This window comes from Microcaecilia unicolor, chromosome 8, assembly GCF_901765095.1.
Source record: "Microcaecilia unicolor chromosome 8, aMicUni1.1, whole genome shotgun sequence".
NCBI classification, from domain to species: Eukaryota; Metazoa; Chordata; class Amphibia; order Gymnophiona; family Siphonopidae; genus Microcaecilia; species Microcaecilia unicolor.
In genome coordinates, this window is record NC_044038.1 from 166,541,817 (window position 1) to 166,567,033 (window position 25,217).

The 25,217-nt window shown below is 47.4% G+C and overlaps 1 protein-coding gene across 4 annotated transcripts in view; it reads left to right on the forward strand.

The window, feature by feature from the left end:
* FAM13B (family with sequence similarity 13 member B) overlaps window positions 1–25,217 on the forward strand; it is a 242,356-nt gene that overhangs the window by 49,861 nt on the left and 167,278 nt on the right. For all 4 annotated transcript variants that reach the window (XM_030211346.1, XM_030211347.1, XM_030211348.1 and 1 more), the window contains 2 exons: window positions 5,500–5,712; window positions 22,143–22,320. In XM_030211346.1, coding sequence (XP_030067206.1) covers window positions 5,500–5,712; window positions 22,143–22,320 — 391 coding nt within the window. The remainder of the gene's footprint in view (window positions 1–5,499; window positions 5,713–22,142; window positions 22,321–25,217) is intronic.

Below are 25,217 nucleotides of genomic sequence, written 5' to 3' on the forward strand. Positions count from 1 at the left end.
GCTAGTGAGCTCGGTTGCTGGAATATATATATATAAAACCTTAATGGGTCATACCACTTCTCTGGTGAGAGTTGCTGGTGAGTTCAGTTGCTGGAATATATATAAAGCCTTAAATATGTCATACCACTTCTCTGGTGAGAGTTGCTGGTGAGCTCAGTTGATGGAATATATATATATGAAACCTTAAGTGAGTCATACCACTTCTCTGGTGAGAGTTGCTGGTGAGCTCTAATATGAATAGGCCATGCCACTTCTCTGGTGAGAGTTGCTGGCGAGCTCTAATACAAATGGGCCATACCACTTCTCTGGTGAGAGTTGCTGGTGAGCTCTAGTACTCGGTTTTGCCGAGGAATTTGTCGCTGCTAGGATTCCATACGGCACAGAAGTTCTTTCTTTCTTTCCTGCTTTGTTATTCAAATACTGAGGCTAAGGTCACATGGCTAGGGCTCCTATTGGCTCTCTAGAGTCAGAGTTTTTTCTCAGTCTTCACCTGCTGGTAGGCGGGCACAACCCAACAGTCCAATCCTGGTCCGGTCCGGAGGGACTAAAGGAAAGCAAATTAGCAGGTAAGATCTAATTTCTCCTTTTGAAAATGTAGTTACATTTGTATTAGAGTTTTCAATCTCTCCAATTCTTATAGTATTCCACCATACGACCAGGACCCAACATGCTCATGTTTCGCTATAAAAGCGTCATCAGGGGTCTTGAATTCTAAACACAATAACAGTGGGTTAACTCTAATTCTACTTAATATATATCATTGTTAAGAACACAATAACAGTGGGTTAACTCTAATTCTACTTAATATATATCATTGTTAAGAACTCTCAAAATTAAACATTAACATGCTATCATAGATACACTTACTGGCTCATCCAGGTGGTGGGGTAGTCAAATACCAGCGCATCGGTGGTGAGCTGGAACTGCTCTCCCAAACGCATAGATGGTTACCAACTAACACAGAGGTTAAATACTCTAGAGGTTTAACCACTCAATCTCTTTATTGAGTCCAGCTGGAGCTACCGTGTTCCATTGAAATATATAATGTTGCTCCTTCCTAAGTAATGCCTGAGGCATGTTACCACCCCTCTCTAACTTAACACAATCAAGGACAACAAATCGAAACTCCTCTAAATTGTGTTGCATTTCCAACCAGTGGGCTACAATAGGAGCTTCCAAACGAGCTGTACATATGTTACTTAAATGCTGTGAAATACGCAATTTAACCCTCCGAGAAGTCAAGCCAATATACCACAGACCACAAGGGCAAATCACCCCATATATACAATTCATAGTATTGCAATTTGTGTTTTCATAAAGATAATGTATTTTCTCAGAATGAGGAATTTGAATTTGAGTAACTTCCATAGCATACTGACAATATGTGCATTGATTGCATCTATGGTGGCCACTATTTCCCACTGAACTATCATGGTTACATCTTTTCTTAGCCAATTGTTCACCTAGATTCATACCCCTAGAAAAAGCAAACCGGGGTGTGACCTTAAATGCAGGATGAATATTTAACATGGGCCAATGTCGACGAATGATGTTTATAATATCATTAGATGCTCTGGTGAAAGGTAAAACACACGTTAAAGGTTTACATTCATTAACCCTATTCACCTTCCGTTCCCATTCAGGATGATAATTAAATACTCGCTTAGCAGCATTTTTCAAAACTTTGTGGGGATAGCCTCGAACCCGAAACCTACTGATCATCTGTTCTGCCTGAGTGCAGAATTCTTCCCTAGAGCTACATGCTCTACGTACTCGTAACAATTGACTTGTAGGAATACTATCTTTTAATGCTTTTGGGTGATGGCTACGGTAATGAAGCATACTATTTCGGTCAGTGTTTTTACGATATAGTCGGGTATGAAATCTATTGTTATCCAGCGAATGTTGATATCTAAAAAATTAACTTCACTGACTCCTATATAATGCACAAACTTAATGTGATCACTAATTTCATTTAATTCTTGCAAAAACATTTTTAATTCCAATTCAGTGCCTTGCCATATCAATAGTATATCATCAATATACCGTAGCCATTTAACTACCCCTCCAAAATATTGAGATGAGATAAAGGAAGGTGTTGGGGGTAGAAATAAGCTGTAGGACAGTAAGTAAGGGAATAGTTGGGGCGGGGGTGGGGGGGAGGTGCAGTGTTCTTCATTTTGCTTTCCACAGTGGCTGTCTATGTGCCTAGCTGCATCTCTAGCCAGTTCTTTCTTACTATTATGCTATCACTCAGTTCTTCAGCATAGCTGTGGCAATAGTGTGCTCTGTGGCATGTGCAGGGTACAACGAGTACTTTCCTGTAGTCACATCGGGAAATTCGTTTTTACTGATTTGCTCTGCTTCTAAGGTCTAGGGTTTTGTCCTATGCTAGTAGCCAGCCCTAGCCTTCAGTGGCCTCAGCACATGGTGCGGTTATTTGGTACTCTGGTGCTCATATAGCGAGCTATATGGCTTGGAGAGACTTGCTAATGATATGTCACAGTTGCAGCTTCAGGTTGTTAGATAAGGTTCTAGCACCTAGATCTTTCCCACATTTCTGGTGGACTGTCTTAGGCAGCCAGCGCTGAAGCAAACTATAGGATATGTCTGGGTTACCCACTGGCACGGTATGTCAATACTGGTTGGCTGAGGTCTCAACTTCTCTAGCCCATTAGCTAGGCTTGGCAGACATGGTCAGCATTTTGGCATTTAGGCTCTGGCCGCCTGGGGCCACAGCTGCTCGATCCACAAGTTCAGCCATTGTCTAGGCAAGTCACATGCTTGACAGCTGTGAGCGGCAATCTTATACAGTTTTACCTTTGTTTGGGATATATTTATTTATTGCACTTGTATCCCACATTTTCCCACCTATTTGCAGGCTCAGTGTGGTATTACAGAGATCTGTTATGGCATCGCCATGACAGGGTGAAGGAAACAAATTGGTGTTATAGAAAGATCAAGGATGACAGAGAAGAACTAAGCAGACATTTAAAGAAAGACGTTGTTTAAAATTGGGTGGGGTGGTGAAGTGTTATAGCTATGGGCTGTCAGAGACTTCCTTGTTAGTGTTGTGTCTCTATAGGTATTGTGAAAGTGGAGGATGAGGCATTTTGGTAGGGAATATTCTTTTTCTCTTCCTCTGCTGGGTCTATGGTGGGAAAGCTTCAGAGTTCTAATTGGTCTTTTATCTGCTCCTTTGCCAACCAGCACTATGGGATGACGGTATATTTCAGTTAAATTCAGTTAGCTAGGTCATTGGCATTTCTTTCACTGGGGCTGATTTCCTTAATCTTCTCTGTTTCATCTTTGGTCTTTTAAAGTCCCTGTTTGCCTCCTCTGGCTTGGTTCGAGTGAGTGGTATTTTCTTCAGTAGAGCTGCTGCTGAGGTATGGTTTGTTTGTTTTTTTAATAACTGGAAGTCAGTTTTGGTTTATTTCCTTCTCTGGCAGGGTTTCTTATATTCATAGTCGCTTCACTAGGCCATTTTCTATTCTGGGCAGTCTTCCTCAGCTGCATTTCATGTAGTTTGTTATTTCTTCTAGTCCTATCCTGTATGGATACTGCTTTGCTACATCCCAATGGTCTGGACTGGTCAGGTAAGGGAGTGAAGGATGGCAAAATTATGTCTCACCTGATGATTTTCTTTTCTTTAGTCCTACCAGACCAGTCCGGAGACCCATCCTGACTATTTGTTCTATTCTTCTCAGAGTTTATTCTCCATATTTGCTGGACTCTTTAGGCTTATGTCCATTTTGTCCCCTGATTTATTGGTCACGCTGCATGTCAGTGGAGCATATGACTCGCTTATCTCCTGATACAATGGTCTCACTGCATGTCAGTGGAGTGTATGCCTACCGGATTACTGCAGGCTTCCCAAAGTACATTACTTTGTTTTAACATATACACAAGTGGTAGGCAAAGAACCATTGAGTATAGTTGCTTGGTTATACGACATACTGAACTTCGTGTGGCTGCATGATACCCTTAAAGGACAACTCACAAGGAACTTTTCTTTTTGGTCTCTATCTGCTGGTTGACGGACACAACTATTCCAATGGTTTGGACTGGTCTTGTAGGACTAAAGGAAAGAAAATGATCAAGTGAGACATAATTTTTCCTTTTAGGCACTCTTAGGAAAGTGCAACATATACAGTTATGCCATGAAATCATAGATGCCCTTCCCGTTTATGTTGTTTATTATTATTTTCCCACCCATTTGCAGGCTCAGTGTGGCTTACATAGTACCGTAAAGGCGTTTACCAATTCAGTTGATAGCAGATTCAAAGTTATATTGTGGTCAGATGAGGTAGGTGTGGATCAGGCGTCATGGGGTTGAAGGAAGTGAAGATTATAATTGTCCAGTACGATCATTAGTTATGCTGTGTTTCTGGGTGCTGGGATTTATGTTGGATTGGTGGGATAGGCCTTTTTGAAGAGGTGAGTTTTGAGTGATTTCCTGAAGTTTAAGTGGTCACGGATTGATCTCACAGCATTTGGGAGTCCATTCCATAGTTGTGTTCTTATGTAGGAGAAGCTGGATGCGTAAGTTGTTTTGTATCTTAGTCCTTTTCAGTTTGGATAATGTAGGTTTAGATATGATCGTGATGATCTGATTCTGTTTCTGGTTGGTAGATCTATTAGGACTATCATGTATCCTGGGACTACGCCATAGATAATTTGTGGATAAGAGTGCAGATTTTAAAGATGATCCGTTCTTTGATTGGAAGCCAATGCAACTTTTCTCTTTGGGGTTTAGCACTTTCAAATCGTGTTTTACCATATATCAATGTGGCCGCTGTATTTTGGACGGTCTGGAGTTTTTTTTGTGAGTTGTACTTTGCATCCCGCATAGATTCCGTTACAGTAATCTGCATGGCTTAGGACCATTGATTGTATTAGGTTTTGAAAAGTTTCCCTCTGGAAACATTGCCATCCACATGCATTATTCTAGATCTAGAAATGTTTGTTTATTTTTTTCTTGATAGCTGGTAAATCTTATGAGCTTTGCCTACGTTCACATATTCTGATATAAAATTTATCACATTGTACACTACTTTTTCCTGAAGTCTAAAAAGTTGTTAGTTTTAAAATATATTAAAACCAGTAAATAAACATGAACATGACCAAAACAATTGAAAATCAGCTTAGAATAGCTAAGTTTTTCAGTGTGTACAGAAGAGATTCCTTCAACATTTTCAATTTGAATGGAAGTAAATTCTAAAGGAATGGACCCTTGCAGGGGAAAATTCTTATTATTTATTTATTGCATTTGTATCCCACATTTTCCCACCTCTTTGCAGGCTCAATGTGGCTTACAATACAATATGAATAGTGAATCTTCTGACTAATAGTTAATCAGACATCTGCTGGTACTTACAATAATGCTTGGCCAGTGAAACACAAGTTCTGGGTTAGAATATATTGTTGAAATATGTGAGCAAAGATGCAGAGGTGCATTTTCATTAATAGCTTTATGGTGAATTTCTGACTAATTAGGAGGTCTGGAGCAAGAAGGACTTTTTCAAGTCAATGGAAATGCTGAGACTGTGGAGTGGCTCCGTCGGAGGTACGATAATGGAGAAGAGGTGGACTTGGTCAAAGAAGCAGATGTACCCTCAGCTATCAGTCTTCTTAGATACTTTCTTCAGAAACTTCCTGAACCTGTGATCCCTGCCTGCCTACACATTCATTTGATGCAGCTTTCTCAAGGTAGCTTTACCGTTTTATTCATGTTGTTGAAATATATGCAAATGTTTTTGTTTCTATTTTGTTGGTTACGCATATATGTGTATATTGACACTCATTTACCACTAAGGACATGATTTATGTATGATTTTTTTTCATACCTCAGTATATTGAGGGATAAAACAGTGGTTTTACAGTATATTTCCTTTCCTGTTCAGACTGAATGTGTGGGTCTTGCAGTGCTTGGCTACTATTTATTTCTCTCTCACCATAGTGGGTCCTATAATACTTCCCCAGTTGAGCATTGCATGGGAATAGAGTTAAACACAGAAGGTAGAAGGCAGCTGATAAACACTGGCCCCTTGGTAGCAAGTAAAGATAAACTTCTCTTTATGGCTTCATGGAGTATGAAGTGCTAGAAACAAGTATGTTTTTCAACCTAATTGATTTTCTGGTTGTGTTAAGACACTGTTCTGAAAGTACACTTCTCGCTATCTGACATGTTAATTCCTGAATGCTGAAGATTGTCATTAGGTTATCTATGTGATTCTAGAAATTAGAAGGAAAAACATCCACCAACTGCATTCAGCTAGTAGCAAGTTGAGTTTGCTTTTTGTGATAGCTATGGCCAACCAAGTGGCTTATGCTGATAATGTATAATAAAAATTAACTTTAATAAAAGTTAGGAAAGGAAGGTGACTTCGTTACTATTGCTTATCATTTTACGAGAAATACTAGGAAGATTACTCGGGAGGTAGGAGCCAAGATGGCGGCTGTGTGCAGTTTGGCTGCTGAGTCTTAGCTTCATCTTTTCAAGTTTCCTATGGGAAAAGAAAAGGAGTGGCTTTTTCCCTTGGCAACCCATGCTCCAGGCAGGCAGCTACGGTAGGCTCACTGATCTCTGGGAACACGAGTTCCTTTTTCCCCTGAATTTGTTTTATGCTCCACAATGCTTATTTAGTGAAAAGGGCACAGTAGGCACCCCTTCTGCCTTTTTGGACTTTGGCGCCCAGAATTTGGCAAGTAGAAGGTACTTAGAGCAAATGGATGACTGGGGATTGCTCTTACCCATGCTGGCTCCAATCTCAAAATGGCTGCCACGACCTTCTGTGGCAGTCTTGTGAGGCAGCTGTGGGAAGTTGGCGGCAGCCATTTTGACTGCAGAGCTGGCATGGGCAGGAGTGACTTGGGTGATAGGAGGGCGGAGTTTGTCTTCAGAGGTGGGGTGGTGGGGAAAAGGTTTTGGTTTTGGCTGAAATTTAAAAAAACAGCTTTGGTCACCCTCTAATGCAAGGGTTGGTTTTTGGCCCGGTTCTTTTTAACATTTTTGTAGGCGATATTGCCGAAGAGCTGTCTGTTCTCCTGTCTGCGGATTATACCAAAATGTGCTATACGGTAGACACCGCTGAACGTGTGGATAACATGGGGAGGGACTTAGCAAAGCTTGGTCCAGAATTTGGTATCTAAGATTTAATGCTAAAAAAAAAATGCAAGTTTATGTATTTGGGCTACAAAAACCTGAAGGAGTAGTATAGTTTAAGGGGTGAAGTACTTCTGTGCACGAAAGAAGAGTGGCACGTAGGGATGATCGTATGTGATGATCTTAAGATGGTCAAATGGGAAGAAAAGGTGACAGCAAAAGCCAGAAAGTGCATAGGGAGAAGAATAGCCAGCAGGAAAAAGGAGGTGATAATGCTTTTGTATAAGTTTCTAAGGCTTCATTTAGAATATTGTGTACAATTCTGGTGACAGCACCTTCAAAAGATATAAATAGGATGGAGTCAGTCAAGAGGGAGCAACTAAAATGGGCAGTGTTCTTTGCCCTAAAGCGAATGGGGACAGATGTAAAGATCTCAGTATGTATACTTTGGAAGAAAGGCGAGAGAGGAGAGAGATGATAGACGATAGTGTGTATTTGGATTTTCAAAAGGCAGTTGACAACAAAGTTCCTCGTGAAAGACTCCTGAGGAAGTTAGAAAGTAGTGGGATAGGAGTTAATGTCCTATTGTAGATTAAAAACTTGTTAAAAGATAGAAATAGAGTAGGGTTAAATATCTCAATGGAGAATGGTAGATAGTGGGATTCCCTAGGAGTCTGTGCTGGGACCACTGCTTTTTAACATATTCCCATCCTTAGATCATTTATAAATAACTAGTGAAGTAATTAAATTTGCTGATGAAACAAAAAGTTGTTAAATCCAAGAGGATTGTGAAAAATTGCAAGAAGACCTTAAGAGACTGGGCATCCAAATGACAGATGGCGTTTAATATGAGCAAGTGCAAAGTGATGCATGTGGGAAAGAGGAACCCAAACCATAGCTACATGATGCAAGGTTCTACATTAGGAGCCACCATCCAGGAAAAGGATCTAGGTGTTATTGTTATGTTGAAATCCTCTGCTTAGTCTGCAGTGGCGGCTAAGAAAGCATATAGAATGTTCGAAAAAGAATGGAAAACCAAAATGAGAATATCATGCCTTTTGTATTTCTCTATGGTTCAGCATCACCTTGATACTGTGTGCAATTCGGCCACTGCATCTCAAAAAAGATATAGTGGAATTAGACAAGGTACATAGAAAATGTAAGCACATTGAACCTGGAAATAGGTGGGAAAATGTGGGATACAATGTAACATAAATAAATAAAGGGATGGAATGACTTCCCTAGTGAGGAAAGGTTAAAGAGGCTAGGGCTCTTGCAGCTCGGAGAATAGGTGGCTGAGGGAAGATAAGATAGAACATAAGAGTAGCCATACTAGGTCAGACCAATAGTCCATCTAGCCCAGTGCAGTCTGTAAAGTACTGAGTAGAGTGTAATGGTAGACATGAATTAGCTTGTTTACTCTTTCCAAACTACTAGGACTAGGGGACACTCAATGAAGCTAGTAAGTAGTAAATTTTTAAACAAACTGGAGAAATATTTCTTCACTCAACGTTAATATAACTCTGGAATTCATTGCCAGAGAAGGAGATAAAAACAGCAGGGTTAAATAAGGTTTGGATAATTTCCTAAAAGAAACGTCCATACGCTGCTATTAAGATGGACTTGGTACAATCCACCTGCTTATTTGTAGGATAAGCAGCATAAAATTGTGTTTACTACTTCTGAGATCTTGCCAGGTACTTATGACCTGGATTGGCCACTGGTGGAAACGGATGCTGGCTTGATGGACCTTCAGTCTTTCCAATATAGCAGTGTTTATGCTCTTTGGATATGAGGGCGTTTTAGGTTGAAGGAATACCTAAGGAAATACGTTTTCACAGAAAGGGTGATGACTGTGTGGAACAACCGCATGGTGGAGGTGTGAAGATGATTGAATTCAAGAAAGCTTGGCACAAGTATATGGATCTCTAATGGAGAGGATATGGGTAGACTGGAAATAGCGTTACATCCACTATTCCAGCACCTGTTGGGTATAGTTGTGTCCATCAAACAGCAGGTGGCGATATAGAACTGAAAATGAGTTGGAGATCTCTCTCTTGGCATCCAGTCCAGCTCCCTCAGTATGTTCTATTAAAGCAGGTGGATGGACACACTTTCAGCCTCTGGTTCTAACTGGTTCACAGTGAGCTTTGTGGGTGGCTTGAGTCTGCAGAATCATATCTGGAGTCTTCCAATCTGTCCGTGGTGCCCGGCAAATTTACTTATCTCCCCCCCTTCCCCTCTCCTGTGTTCCGTGTGAAAGCTCTGCTTGCCTTGTCATCAAGCAGATGAAGCCATTACGTATGGGTTGGGTCCATCAACCAGCAGGGGGAGCTAGAGAGCACTCAACGTTTCACAGTGCCGTCAGTGGCCAGCCAGCTCCACTGCCTCTTCAGTATTCTCTATCTCCCCAAGTAGGGTGGCTGCAGCTTCTTCGAGCTCCATCAAAAATCTGCCTGGGGTGGCTCCTGGCTTGCCAGTTGTTAGCCGGGGTGTTAGAGGCTATAGCAGCTTCACTTTGAAGGCACATAGGTTAGCCCTTTCCCTGCCTTACCATGCCCCCGTGGATGTGGACATATTAGCTTGCCTTTCCCTGCCTTTCCCACGCATCTGAGCCTCTGGAGTTCTTATTACCTCTGCTTTCCTCACAGCGTTAAAAAAAAAATAATAATAATACAGAGGTTTTCCTTGATTCTTCTATGGGACCGGAGCTGTGATACTCGCTCCGGTGAGGTAAGTGTTTTCTAACTCCTCCAGGGTAGGCCCGCGATCAGGGCGTTTTTGGCGTGAAACCGCCATTTTGAATTTTCCCGCCGTTTTCGGCGATGGCTGCAGAGAATGTAAAGCGCTGTTCCCAGTGTGGCAAGCGCAAATCAGCAGCGGGGCTCTGTAAATCGTGCTGTACAGGCGTAAAAGCTGGCCCGAGCATGGCGAGCGATGATTCTTCCCGCTCAGAGCTGGCAGCGGACGACATTTTGAATTCTCCGCATGGCGCAGTCTCCGTAAAAACGGAGAGCCCTGAGCCTGGGGGGGGGGGGGGGGGACGGGGGGGGGGGGGGGGGGGGGGACGGGGGACCTCGAATTGAGGCTATTCAGGGAGCAGCTAGCCCCGGACAGGATCTGGGTGCCCAGGGCGAGTTTTTCTCCCTTGATTTTGTGTTGTTATTGCATAAAGCATACATGCTGAAAAGAGCTCTCCCTCAAGGGTCATCTGAGGCCCCTTCTATTGTCCCCCCCCCCCCCCCCCCCCGGTGGATTCTGGCCTGGGACTGCCCGCTGAGGCTATTTTCCATGATAATTGGCATAAAGAAAAGCGTAGAAGGGCTAATTCCCCTTCAGATTGTGGTGCACCTCCTTTTTCCCCCAGTGGTCGGGCTGTGAGGATTCGGAGAGTTCTGGCAGGCCTTTGTGATCTGAGGAGCCAGAGTCAGGTGCAGAATTACCACAGGATCTGGATGATCCCTCCGCGGTGAGGATTTTCCACCGTGATGAGCTGCCAGCGCTTATTTCAAATGCCCTACAGGTCCTTTCTATTGAAGAGCCTGACAGTGGCGCGGCCAACTCTGTAAATCCTAGGATGGCTAGTACCAAAAAGCCTGCTCGAGCCTTTCCTTTGCATGACTCCATCCAAGAGCTTATTTCCGCTCAGTGGGCTGACCCCGAGGGACCTTTGAAAGTTTCCAGGGCTATGGGGCAATTATACCCTCTGCGTGAGGAGCATTTGGCTCGCTTTGCAATGCCTAAAGTAGATGCTCTAGTCACTGCGGTGACAAAGAGAACTACCCTCCCTGTGGAAGGAGGAGTTGCCCTGAAGGATATACAAGACCGTTGGCTGGAAGCAGCACTCTAAACGGTCCTTTGAAATTGCAGGTCTTACTGTTCGGGTCGTCTGCATGCAAGTTGTTATGCTGCTAGAGCCTGCCGGGTATGGTTGCAACAGGCAGTGGAACAGCCCGGAGATGGAGCGGAGCCCTTCTCAGATGTGGCTCCGCGGCTGGAGTCGGCCTTGTCCTTTTTTGGCTGATGCCCTTTATGATATTGTCAGAGCTTCGGCTAAACAAATGGCAGTAGCAGTGGCGGCTCGCCGTCTTATTTGGCTACGACATTGGGGCAGCGGACATGGCCTCTAAGCAAAGGTGGTGAAGTTGCCCTTTCAAGGCCTTCTTCTATTTGGTGAGGAGTTGCGAAAAAAAAAATTGTTAAAGGCCTGGGAGATCCTAAACCACAAGCGCTTGCCCGAAGATAGGCCGAGGGCCTTCCTCCAAGGGCCAGGCGGGTCCACTCCTCTTATAGACCTCGCTTCCGTGAAGCTAGAAGGGTACCGCCCGGGGCGTTCTGCTGGGTTCACTTCTCGTGCCCGTTTTCAGCAGAGGAACTCCTTTCGCTCGGACAAGCGTTCCGCAGCCACAGGCTCTAGGCCTGGAGTTTCAGGGGCGACCCTCTCAATGATGGTGCGCCGGCCCCCTCCTCGCTTCCTGTCATCGGAGGATGTCTTTCCCTCTTTGCCGAGGAGTGGGCCAATATTTCCTCAGATCAGTGGGTTCTGGACCTGATCCGAGATGGCTACAGAATAGAATTCAACGCCCCAGTAAGAGATGTGTTTGTGGAGTCCCGATGCAGTTCTGCCACCAAACGGGCGGCGGTAGAGGAGACTTTGCAAGGCCTGATTCAGTTAGGGGCCGTGTCCCCGGTACCTCCCGCCGAACACGGCTACGGCCGATACTCCATCTATTTTGTGGTGCCGCGAAAAGGTGGGTCTTTTCGCCCTATTCTGGACGTAAAAAGAATTAAACAAGTCCTGAGAGTGCGGCTGTTCCACATTGAAACCCTGTCTCCGTCATTGCTGGCGGTACCAGCCAGGAGAGTTTCTCACGTCATCTAGACCTGAAAGAAGCTTACTTGCACATACCAATTTGGCCCCCGCACCATAAGTTTCTGAGTTTGCAGTGTTGGGAAACATTTCCAGTTCCGGGCCTTGCCTTTTGGCCATCGCACAGCTCCCTGAACCTTTTCAAAGGTAATGGTGGTAGTAGCTGCTTTGCTCAGGCGAGAAGGTATCGGGGTTCACCCATACCTAGACGACTGGCTCATCAGAGCAGACTCTTAACAGAGAGCTATCAAGCTACAGCCAGAGTGGTCTCAGTACTTCAATCTCTAGGCTGGGTCGTCAATATGGCCAAAGGTCACCTGACCCCCTCGCAATCTCTAGAATATTTGGGGGCCATGGTTCGACACAGACTCGGGCTATGTAACCTACCCGAGCTAAGGCGGTGTGCAAGCTTCAGAATCAGGTCTGTCTGCTCCTGAGGATGCCCCGCCCGCGAGCTTGGGACAATGATCCAGCTGTTGGGATCGATGACAGCCACATTGGAAGTGGTGCCCTGGGCGAGAGCGCACCTGAGACCTCTACAGTATTCCCTACTTCAAAGATGGTCTCCAGTTTCTCAGATTATCAATGCAGACTTTCTTGGCTCCCTGCGGCCCGACTCAGCATGGAGTGGTGGCTCTCAGACAGCATGCTGCGGCGAGGAATGCCGCTGGCGCTCCCCGATTGGTGTCCTAGTAGTGACAGATGCCAGTCTGAAGGGCTGGGGCGCACATTGCAAGGGGAAGCATGCCCAGGGTCTATGGACTCCCGAGGAGTCGGAGTGGTCCATCAACCGCCTGGAGTGTGAAAGCGGTGTTTCAGGCCGCTTCTGGTCTTTCAAGTGACCCTGGAAGGATTGGCTGTCAGAGTGATGTCGGACAACACGACAGCAGTGGCCTACATAAATCGACAAGGCGGCACTCAGTGCAGAGCACTGGCCGCGCAGGCCGAACAGATTTGCCACTGGGCCGAGCTGCATCTTCAGTTTCTGTCGGCAGCTCACATTGCAGGTCAGAGCAACGTGCAAGCCGATTATCTAAGCAGGCATCAGATTGATCCAGCAGAATGGGAACTAGCAGACGAAGTATTCCTGCAGATATGTGCCAAATGGGGCAAGCCTGTGATGGATCTTATGGCGACAAGTTCAAATGCCAAAGTCCCGTGCTTCTTCAGCAGACGGAGAGATCCTCGCTCGGCAGGGTTGGATGCCTTGACTCAGCCTTGGTCTCCGGGCCTACTATATGTGTTCCCTCCGTGGCCCTTGATAGGGTGCTCCTGTGGATTCGGCTGCACCCAGGAGAAGTGGTCCTCATTGCCCCGGATTGGCCCAGGAGGCCTTGGTATGCAGACCTCCGACAGATGCTAGTGGAGGCTCCCTTCCTTTACCTCTAGTACCGAACCTGTTGTCACAGGGCCCGGTAGCCATGGAGGACGCCTGCTGCATTGGTCTTACGGCATGGCGATTGAGAGGGCGCAATTGAGGGACAAAGGCTATTCAAACACAGTCATTTCCACTCTCCTGCAGGCCCGCAAGCGTTCCACTTCCGTGGCTTATGCCAGGATTTGGCACCAGCTTGAGTCTTGGTGTGCTTCAAAAGCGATCACACCCATGCGGGCTCCTGTCTCGCCGATTCTGGACTTTTTGTAGGATGGTGTACAAATAGGCTTGGCCTATAATTCCCTGCGGGTGCAAGTGGCAGCGTTGGCCTCCCTTCGTGGTAAGGTTGAAGGCGTGTCTTTAGATGCTCATCCAGATGTGGCACGGTTTCTTAGTGGGGTGCTTCAGCTCCGGCCTTCCGTGCGAGCACCCTGTCCAGCTTGGAACCTGGGGCTAGTTTGAAGGCCCTGCAGGCTTCTCCTTTTGAGCCGCTTCGGCGAGCATCGGAGAAAGATTTGACACTAAGGACGTTTTTCTTGTGGCCATTACTTCGGCGAGACAGGTGTCAGAGTTCCAGGCGCTGTCCTGTAGAGGACCCATTTCTGCAATTCTCAGAGTCCGGGGTCACGGTTTGGACCGTGCCTTCCTTCATGCCTAAGGTGGTTTCACGTTTCACCTAAACCAGCCTATTTTCTTGCCCTCCTTTGATAAGGAGGAGTTTCCATAATCTTTTGGGCAGTTGCACCTGTTGGATGTGCGCAGGACTCTGCTGCAGTATCTGTGAGTTCTCCGAGGACAAGCAGGCTGCTTGTTCTCACGACTGGGTGACGTCCGCGTCAGCCCCCATCAACCGGAAGAAGCGCTTCGCGGGCGGTCCGCACGCAGGGCACGTCCAAGCGCATGCGCGGCCGTCTTCCCGGCCCGTGCGCGGACCGCTCCCGCCAGTTCCTTTTTTTCCGCGCCTGGAGAGAGTCGTGCCTTCGCCGCTCTCTCTGTTTCAGCCCCGGAAAAAACCGTTGCGTTTTATACGAACTTCTTGTTTTTTAGTTTATTAGTTGCCGCGCGCTCCACTTTTCTTTCTGTTAAAAAAAAAAGGAGCACGCGCTCCCATTTTTCCCTCGTTTCTAGCGGGGGCGTCGCGTTGCGGCCAGTGGCCGCACGGTCGATTTCCTTTTCGAGGTGTGATTACCGCCACCATCGACGACTTTAACTTCGCCGATGCGATTTTTCCGTCGATGTCCTCGAAGGTCCCGAGTGGATTTAAAAAGTGTGGTCGGTGCGGCCCGGCCGATCTCGCAGACCGACACCACGCTTGGTGCCTCCAGTGCCTCGGGCCGGAGCACAATATCAAGTCGTGTTCTCTGTGTCTCGGTCTCCGGAAACGGACTCAGGTTGCGAGGCAAGTTCTTCGGGACCGTCTTTTTGGAACTTGCGCCGGCCCCTCGACATCGTATCGACGGCCGTTCTCTCGGTACCGGTATCGATGCTCCGAGAAATCGGCACGATGGCATCGACCCCAGGAGCACAGGTCCCGTCGGCCCGCCGGTCCTCCGGTGAAGGTAGGGAGTGAGAGGCCGCTGTGGGCAATCGGCCCCGGTCACTCCCTCGGCCCGTGGCCCTCGGGAACCGAACCCTGTCGGACCCGGTTCCTCTGTGACCGAGGGGGATCGGACCTCCTCCTCCTCTGCTCCACATGGCGCCGATGACGGGCATCGGAAAAAATCAAAAAAGCACCGTCATCGGTCGCCCTCGATGCACCAGGGTTCCGGTGCCGGCAAGGAGTCGACGCCGAAGCGTCCTCGTCAAGAGGAGAGATCCCCTTCGGTTGTGGAGGTACCACCGCGTCAGAGTCCCAGCACTTCGGTGCCGTCTCCTGGACCCGAGCAGCTTCTGGCACCGACACCTCTACCGGCCCCACCGTCTTTCCCGGCAGCGGGCCTGGACGAGTGCCTCCGAGCCATCCTTCCGGGGATCCTGGAAGGGCTGATGCGCCAGGCTGTGCCGGCGCCGGGGGTGCTTGCCGTTGACTGTGGCGCCGGCGAGCTCTAGCCCGGTGCCGAGGCCGTCGACACCGCCGCCGCTTGCGGCGCCGGTCTCGACCGCCACGCAGGTGGAGTCCCCGTCGACGTCGTTGGAGGGAGCTTCGTCCCCGCCGGCGCGGGAGTCCACCGCTCGACGACATCGAGGCCTCAGTGCCTCGACGTCGAGCCGGGCCCGGTTAAGGACTCAGCTACATGAGCTTATGTCCGACACCGAGGAAGAGGCCTCGTGGGGGGAAGAGGAGGACCCCAGATATTTCTCCTCAGAGGAGTCTGCGGGCCTCCCCTCTGACCCCACGCCTTCACCGGAGAGGAAACTCTCACCCCCGGAGAGCCTCTCTTTTGCCTCTTTTGTCAGGGATATGTCTATCTGCATTCCCTTCCCCGTGGTCTCTGTGGATGAGCCGAGGGCCGAGATGCTCGAGGTCCTCGACTATCCATCACCACCTAGAGAGTCCTCCACGGTGCCGTTGCACAATGTCCTCAAAGAGACACTGCTGCGGAACTGGATGAGACCGATATCTAATCCCATCATCCCCAAGAAAGCGGAATCCCAGTACAGAATCCACTCTGACCCAGAGTTAATGCGGCCCCAATTGCCCCATGACTCGGCGGTCGTGGATTCTGCTCTCAAGAGGGCACGGAGTTCGAGGGATACCGCCTCGGCGCCCCCGGGGCGGGAGTCTCGCACTCTGGACTCGTTTGGGAGGAAGGCCTACCAATCCTCCATGCTCGTGACCTGCATCCAGTCATACCAGCTCTATACGAGCATCCACATGCGGAAAATTGTGAAGCAACTGGCGGACCTGGTCGATAAGCTCCCGCCGGAGCAGTCCAGGCCTTATCAGGAGGTGGTCAGGCAGCTGAAGGCGTGCAGAAAGTTCCTGTCCAGGGGTATCTATGACACCTGTGACGTGGCATCTCGTGCTGCGGCCCAAGGTATAATGATGCGCAGGCTCTCATGGCTGCGTGCCTCTGACCTGGACAACCGCACCCAGCAGAGACTGGCCGACGTCCCTTGCCGGGGGGATAATATTTTTGGTGAGAAGGTCGAGCAGCTGGTGGACCAAATGCATCAGCGGGAAACCGCCCTCGACAAGCTCTCCCACCGGGCGCCTTCAGCATCCACCTCTGCAGGTGGACGTTTTTCCCGGGCCCGGCAGGCTGCACCCTATTCTTTTGCAAAGCGTAGGTACACCCAGCCGGCCCGAAGGCCTCGTCAGGCACAGGGACAGCCCCAGCGCGCTCGTTCTCGTCAACAGCGTGCGCCCAAGCAGCCCCCTGCGCCTCCACAGCAAAAGCCGGGGACGGGCTTTTGACTGGATCCACGGGAACATAGCCGCCCTCAAAGTGTCCGTACCGGACGATCTGCCGGTCGGGAGGAAGGTTAAAATTTTTTCACCAAAGGTGGCCTCTCATAACCTCCGACCAGTGGGTTCTCCAAATAGTGCGGTGCGGATACGCCCTGAATTTGACCTCCGGGAGCTCAATCCTTCAGTTCCCATCACAAGCAGGTACTTGCAGAGGAACTCTCCGCCCTTCTCAGCGCCTTGCGGTCGAGCCCGTACCACCCGGGCAGGAAGGGCAGGGATTCTATTCCAGGTACTTCCTTGTGGAAAGGAAAACAGGGGGGATGCGTCCCATCCTAGACCTGAGAGGCCTGAACAAATTCCTGGTCAAAGAAAAGTTCAGGATGCTTTCCTTGGGCACCCTTCTGCCAATGATTCAGAAAAACGATTGGCTATGTTCCCTGGATTTAAAGGACGCATACACTTACATCCCGATACTGCCAGCTCACAGACAGTATCTCAGATTCCGCCTGGGCGCACGGCACTTTCAGTATTGTGTGCTGCCCTTTGGGCTCGCCTCTGCCCCACGAGTATTTACAAAGTGCCTCGTGGTGGTGGCGGCGTATCTACGCAAGCTGGGAGTGCACGTGTTCCCATATCTCGACGATTGGCTGGTCAAGAACACCTCGGAGGCAGGAGCCCTCCGGTCCATGCAGTGCACTACTCAACTCCTGGAGCTGCTGGGGTTTGTGATAAATTACCCAAAGTCCCATCTCCAGCCAACCCAGTCTCTGGAATTCATAGGAGCTCTGCTGAATACCCAGACGGCTCAGGCCTTCCTTCCCGAAGCGAGGGCCAACAACCTCCTGTCCCTAGCTTCGCAGACCAGAGCGTCTCAGCAGGTCACAGCTCGGCAGATGTTGAGACTTCTGGGTCATATGGCCTCCACAGTTCATGTGACTCCCATGGCTCGTCTTCACATGAGATCTGCTCAATGGACCCTAGCTTCCCAGTGGTTTCAAGCCACCGGGAATCTAGAAGATGCCATCCGCCTCTCCACCAGTTGCCACACTTCACTGCTCTGGTGGACCATTCGGACCAATTTGACCCTGGGACGACCATTCCAAATTCCGCAGCCCATGAAAGTGCTGACGACTGATGCATCTCGCCTGGGGTGGGGAGCTCATGTCGATGAACTCCACACCCAGGGTCTGTGGTCCCTCCAGGAGAAGGATCTGCAGATCAACCTCCTGGAGCTCCGAGCGATCTGGAACGCACTGAAGGCTTTCAGAGATCGGCTGTCCTGCCAAATTATCCAAATTCGGACAGACAATTAGGTTGCAATGTATTACGTCAACAAGCAGGGGGGCACCGGATCTCGCCCCTTGTGTCAGGAAGCCGTCGGGATGTGGCGTTGGGCTTGCCAGTTCGGCATGCTCCTCCAAGCCACATACCTGGCAGGCGTAAACAACAGTCTGGCCAACAGACTGAGCAGAGTCATGCAACCGCACGAGTGGTCGCTCCATTCCAGAGTGGTACGCAAGATTTTCCGAGAGTGGGGCACCCCCTCGGTGGACCTTTTCGCCTCTCAGACCAAGCTGCCTCTGTTCTGTTCCAGACTTCAGGCACACGGCAGGCTAGCGTCGGATGCCTTTCTCCTTCATTGGGGGAACGGCCTCCTGTAAGCTTATCCTCCCATACCTTTGGTGGGGAAGACCTTACTGAAGCTCAAGCAAGACCGCGGCACCATGATTCTGATAGCGCCCTTTTGGCCCCGTCAGATCTGGTTCCCCCTTCTTCTGGAGTTGTCCTCAGAAGAACCGTGAAGATTGGAGTGTTTTCCGACTCTCATTTCGCAGAACGATGGAGCGTTGCTGCACCCCAACCTTCAGTCTCTGGCTCTCACGGCCTGGATGTTGAGGGCGTAGACTTTGCTGCGTTGGGTCTGTCTGAGGGTGTCTCCCGTGTCTTGCTTGCCTCTAGGAAGGATTCCACTAAGAAGAGTTACTTTTTCAAGTGGAGGAGGTTTGTCGTTTGGTGTGAGAGCAAGGCCCTAGAACCTCGTTCTTGCCCTGCACAAAACCTGCTTCAATACCTTCTGCACTTATCAGAGTCTGGCCTCAAGACCAACTCAGTAAGGAATCACCTTAGTGCGATTAGTGCTTACCATTATCGTGTGGAAGGTAAAGCCATCTCTGGAGAGCCTTTAGTCGTTCGATTCATGAGAGGCTTGCTTTTGTCAAAGCCCCCTATCAAGCCTCCCACAGTGTCATGGGATCTCAACGTCGTCCTCACCCAGCTGATGAAACCTCCTTTTGAGCCACTGAATTCTTGCCATCTGAAGTACTTGACCTGGAAGGTCATTTTCTTGGTGGCAGTTACTTCAGCTCGTAGGGTCAGTGAGCTTCAGGCCCTGGTAGCTCATGCTCCATATACCAAATTTCATCACAACAGAGTAGTGCTCCGCACCCACCCAAAGTTCCTGCCGAAGGTGGTGTCGGAGTTCCATCTTAACCAGTCAATTGTCTTGCCAACATTCTTTCCCAGGCCGCATACCCGCCCTGCTGAACGTCAGTTGCACACATTGGACTGCAAGAGAGCATTGGCCTTCTACTTGAAGCGGACACAGCCCCACAGACAGTCCGCCCAATTGTTTATTTCTTTCGACCCTAACAGGCTAGGGGTCGCTGTCGGGAAACGCACCATCTACAATTGGCTAGCAGATTGCATTTCCTTCACTTATGCCCAAGCTGGGCTGGCTCTTGAGGGTCATGTCACGGCTCATAGTGTTAGAGCCATGGCAGCGTCAGTGGCCCACTTGAAGTCAGCCACTATTGAAGAGATTTGCAAGGCTGCGACGTGGTCATCTGTCCACACATTCACATCACATTACTGCCTCCAGCAGGATACCCGACGCGACAGTCGGTTCGGGCAGTCGGTGCTGCAGAATCTGTTTGGGGTGTAAATCCAACTCCACCCTCCAGGACCCGAATTTATTCTGGTCAGGCTGCACTCTCAGTTAGTTGTTCTTCGTAGGTCAATTTTCTGTTATACCCTCGCCGTTGCGAGGTTCAATTGACCTGGGTTCTTGTTTTGAGTGAGCCTGAGAGCTAGGGATACCCCAGTCGTGAGAACAAGCAGCCTGCTTGTCCTCGGAGAAAGTGAATGATACATACCTGTAGCAGGTGTTCTCCGAGGACAGCAGGCTGATTGTTCTCACCTACCCTCCCTCCTCCCTTTTGGAGTTGCGTTTTCATCTTTTTGCTTGTCATTCAACTGGCGGGAGCGGTCGCGCACGGGCGGGAAGACGGCCGCGCACGCGCGGTGGACGTGCCCTGCGTGCGGACCGCCCGCGAAGTTTCTTCCGGTTGATGGGGGCTGACGCGGACGTCACCCAGTCGTGAGAACAATCAGCCTGCTGTCCTCGGAGAACACCTGCTACAGGTATGTATCATTCACTTTACTATCTCTTTCAGGATCTATGATCATCTGTTTGTTTTGCTATCAGGTCCTCGCAGAGGGTCTGCAGCGTCTAAAGCCACTACTGCCCGCTGGCTCAAAGAAACTATCTTTTCAGCTTATCTGCTCGCCGGCCGGTATCCGCCTGTAGCCTTTAAGGCGCATTGTACCAGAGCGATTTCTTCCTCTTGGGCTGAAACTGGAGCACTCTCTCATCAAGAGATATGCAGTGCAGCAACATGGGCTTCCAAGCTCTCCTTTGCCCGACATTACAGGCTGGATGTGGCTGCTAGAAGGGATGCGCGTTTTGGAGAATGTGCTAGCGCGTGGTGTGACCTGTTTCCACCCTTTATAGGGATTGCTTTGTTACATCCCATACGTAATGGCTTCATCTGCTTGATGACAAGGAAGGGAAAATTAGGTTCTTACCTTGGTAATTTTCTTTCCTTTAGTCATAGCAGATGAAGCCATGAGCCCTCCCTGTATGATTGTCTGTATGCTGTGAATCTGTTTCAGGTTCTGTTCTTGTTTCCTGAAGTTCCTTCCTTGGGAGAAAGTTGGAAAACAGTCTTCAGGATTCATGTTCACGTATAGGAGGATGAGTCCATTCCCTCCAGTTTGTTTTGGAGGATGAGTTTATTCCCTCCAGGAGGTTGCGTGTATCCCCTCCAGTTATACAATAAGGAGGACGAGTTTATTCCCTCCAGGAGGATGTGTTCATTCCCTCCTTTTGAGTTCATGCCCTTTTTAAGGGGCCATCGTTCGCTGTGAGGAAAGTTCATGTTATTCCCATTGTGGTTTGCCATACTGCTTTGGAAGCTTCAAATACTGAAGAGGCAGTGGAGCTGGCTGGCCATGAGGCACTGTGAAAAGTTGAGTGCTCTCTATCTCCCTCTGCTGGTTGATGGACACAATCCATACGTAATGGGTTCATGTGCTATGACTAAAGGAAAGAAAATTACCAAGGTAAGAACCTAATTTTCCCTTTCCAACACAACAATGTTAAAAAAAAAAAATTTAATGGCGAGCATGGTACAGATTATCAGTCCTGATTCTTTGTCATCTGAGGTAAGATTTGTGGAGACTGAGCTTAGGGGGAGCAGCCAGCAATGGTAAGTCTGACTAAAGTTTGACTCAGAAGTACTTGGAGGGCTGTGAGTTCTACTTGGTGCAGGGGAGGGTTCTTGATTCACCGCTTGGGACGGCGTGGTGTGGTGCTTGTGACATTCAGGATGAATGGCAACTCTGTGGAGGCAGTTAAGCGGTGTTTCCTCTGTGGAATCATGCGGGATGTGGAGGAAACGGTCGGTGGCAGTACATCTTCGGATTTTGCGCATCAATTGAAACATTAATATTAAAAGCAGTAACTACTGTTATGTGTTTTTTTTTTAATTGCAATTTTGACGGCAGTAAGTTGACCCAAAAGCTAATAGAGAACTGCAGCATTCTTCACCTCTCATAGAAATGTGTAATTTAATGTTTATGTATTTACTTTCACTTTTTCAGCCAAGCAAATAATCAAAAATAGGAGTAAAGCAAAAAATATTCATGAAGATAAAACATGTTGGACTGTAAACAAGTTCTTTTATAATTGGAACCATTTTCAAAGTGAAGTGTGAGGGTAACAGTTTACCCCCTTGATGACTCCACATGGTAGCACGCAATGCTGCCACTAAGTCACCCATGCCTAAATGAGTAATTTTGAAGATGGTGCAAGAGAGGATACACAGTTTAGTCCTTTAAATATTTATTCTGTTTTTTAAAAAAACTGCTGTATTACCTAATTTTATATCCTGAGGGTCATTTAGTTCTGTTTACAAAGCTACAAAATTTTAATTTAATACAGAGGTTATTGATAGGCTAGACTTTCCAGGGTTTGTTCTCTACTGTAGTGATGGCATTAGCAACTAATATCCAAATGATGACAAAACATGCATTGAAGTATAAAATGTCTTTTTAGACTGTGCTTACCATATGTTATTGATTAATCACCTTTTCACAGACTATAATAATGAAGATGAATTTGGAAGAAAGTTGAAGTACATCATGCTGCAGCTTCCACCTCTTAATTTTAGTTTGCTAAAGTTTCTATGTAGATTTTTAGCCAATGTAGCATCTCATCATGAAGAAGTATGGTCTGCAAGTGCTTTGGCTTCAGTCTTTGGGCCAGATGTCTTCCAGTAAGTCAGCTAATTGTAGTCCTATATTTAAATTGTTTCAAATTGTGTTGTTTCTCGTGCTGTTTTGCTATTACTATGGAGGAGATAGTAATTTTAAAAAAAATCTTATTTTTAGAAAGTGTTTTCAAAGTTGCTTTTAAGCGTGATATATTTGCGTGTCTGTTTTGCATAACCGTGTTTCAAAATAATGGGACCCCTTTTCCTCTATGGCTCACAAATAGGCCTATGATTAGAGCTATGAAATGAGTATGCACCAAAATGTAGTGTGAGAAATATTCTTTACAAACATCATGTAATAAAGATAGTTTGAAACATCACGTGAATAAAAAAAAAAAATATGAATGCTAAGAAGGTTGTACTCAATATCAATTTGCAGACACAAATTTGCCGAATGTGTTATTTTGCACTGATGTGGTATTTTAAGTACTATTAAAATATTAATTTAAAATTTGCGGAATGAGGTCACGTGATGCTGTGCTAAGGAGAGGACGCTAATCATGTTCTCTTCTACCGCTTCTCCTAAAAACCCTGTTATTCCCTTGCCTACCAAATGCCAAAGTAAGAACACTCCCTGACAGTAATAGCTTGGTGAGGCTATACTTTAAAAGCAGGATGGCTTCCAAATTAGCACGCAAAGACAGACAAGGATTGGACCTGGCCAACAGGACAAGATGGTGGTGCCCCAAAGCCCTGTGGGCCTTTCAACGAGCTCTGCATGAGTTTCCAAGGTGGCTGTGGAGGTGGCAGTTCTAATGGAGGCAATGCTGGATAAGAGACTTTCCCAGCTTTTCATCTATAGGTGTATGTCCAAGGGAAGCTGGAGGAGCTCAGCTGCAACCAGTTTTTTTTTTTTAGCAACATACAGAACTGGAAGAGCTGGAGTATTGCTCCAGACAGAGCAACCTTGGATTGATGGGGCTGACTGAGTCTGTACTATAAAGGGAGCACATTGTAATTTTTGAAGGCTTGGTTCCCTTGCAAAGTGAAACTCTTGTAACATCTGGGCTTGTTGCAGGTTGAAAGAGCACACAGGATAGGCTTCCAATAACTCTCTAGGGTTGTGATACTTAAGATTCTGAACTATGCCCATTAGTTGGTGATATTACAGGCACTCCACAGTGGTAAATCCTTGATATATGAGAACAAAAAGGTACTGTGTTTTCAGGATTACTCTGTGGACATGTCTTTCAAATGGTGCAGTTTTGCGCCAGTGTGCTCCTGATTGTTTGAGCGTAAGATTCAGTTCGCACTGCTGTACCTGACCCACTTCAGAGTCTCTCATCAAGGCCAGACTCGAGTATTTGAAATGTTGGAGGTGTCTTGGAGCTTCCTGGAGAGATTGGACCATGATGGGAACACAGGAAGAGTTTTTCCTGAGGCCTCGATGGAGAATGGTGCCGGCTGTTTGGGAGTTATCACCTTACTGTACTCATTGAGCTGGCAACTTGTTTTTGAAGGCCTGTTTTTAGCCACTAGCTATTGAGCGGTACATGGATTAGTATACTTATAAGGCTGTTGGACTTTTGTCAAGTTAACTTAGTCTGTACTGTACCTTACTGTGATGAGTCTTATAGATAAGTGAAGAACAGGTGCTGATGTTTTGTGGGGGGGGTTTTTTGTTTTGTTTTTTTCCCTACTAAAACCTTGCCTATAGGTGTATCAAGTGCCCATCCATTCTAATTGGATTTGTTTCATTGTTATCAGAGGGGCTTATGGGGTCAGTAGATCACCTCTGAAGACTGTGCATTAAGGGTTTGATGCAAATGCTGATCCTTAAATGGCAAATTGCCTACCTCCACTCGGGGCACCAAGTATGTTCCTATTGCTATGAACACAGGTAATGTCTGGTTTGGTTGATTTTTCTTAATACTCTGCTATGCAAAATAGGGAGTGGCACTTTTCAGATGGGTTATTTGATTTGTTAATTTACTCTCATAGTTTCCTTGTACCAGACTGTGTTTGGTGCCACCTCATACTCTCGCCTACCTACAAGCCCCTTTAGGCCAGAGAGAAGCCTGGGACCTTACTGACCATCAAAAAGTTTTTTTTGTTTTTTTTTATTGATAGAAATAATTGTCCTTTCACTGATAAAACAATGTTATTAGCGGGGATTGCTTGGTTTAATTTTGGATGGGGTGGTGGTGTGAAGAAATAGCAGAGGGGTTAGATCTGTTCATTGCGGGTTACAGAGATATCAAATGTGATGGTTCCATAAATTGGACTGTTTAAGTGTGGGAAGTGGAGTGGCTTTATGGGCAGAAGCGAGGAAGGAGAGTTGAGATAGGGATTGTTTAAAGGGGGAAAGGTCAATAATGTATTGCTTAATAGCTTACCACTGGTATGCCATTTATAGTGTACTACTTTTGTTATGTTCTGTCCCCGGTATAGACTGGTTTGGGTCGTTATTGTTGGGGCAGCGTTTATACTGGGAACAGGCTTTGACCTTATGATTATCCATGTGGAAGGGCTGGTGGCTGGGACAGCCTCCTCCCTGGACTGGAATCTTTGTCTTGCACTGGTATGTCCAATGTTTAGACGTTATTTAAATTGTGGATTTTTACTTGGAATGTTGGGGGCTATTAACTCCCTGGTGAAGCGCACAAAGATATAACAACTGCAGTGGGCTAAAGCTTATATTGCCATGTTCCAAGAAAACACCTTATTACTACGGAACATTCTAAGTTTAAACGCTGGTGGGTGGGTGAGTGTGTAGCTGCTGCGGCTCAGGTGAAGAAGGGAGGGGGTGACTATTCTGATCTGCAAAGGAGTGATGGATCAGGTTAAGGTACTAGTGACAGACCCAGGGGGGTCGGTACCTGATTTGCCAACTGACAGTTCCCCAGCAGGAGCGGGTGATTATATTGTGCACCACATAAGCCCCTAACCAGTTTGATGGG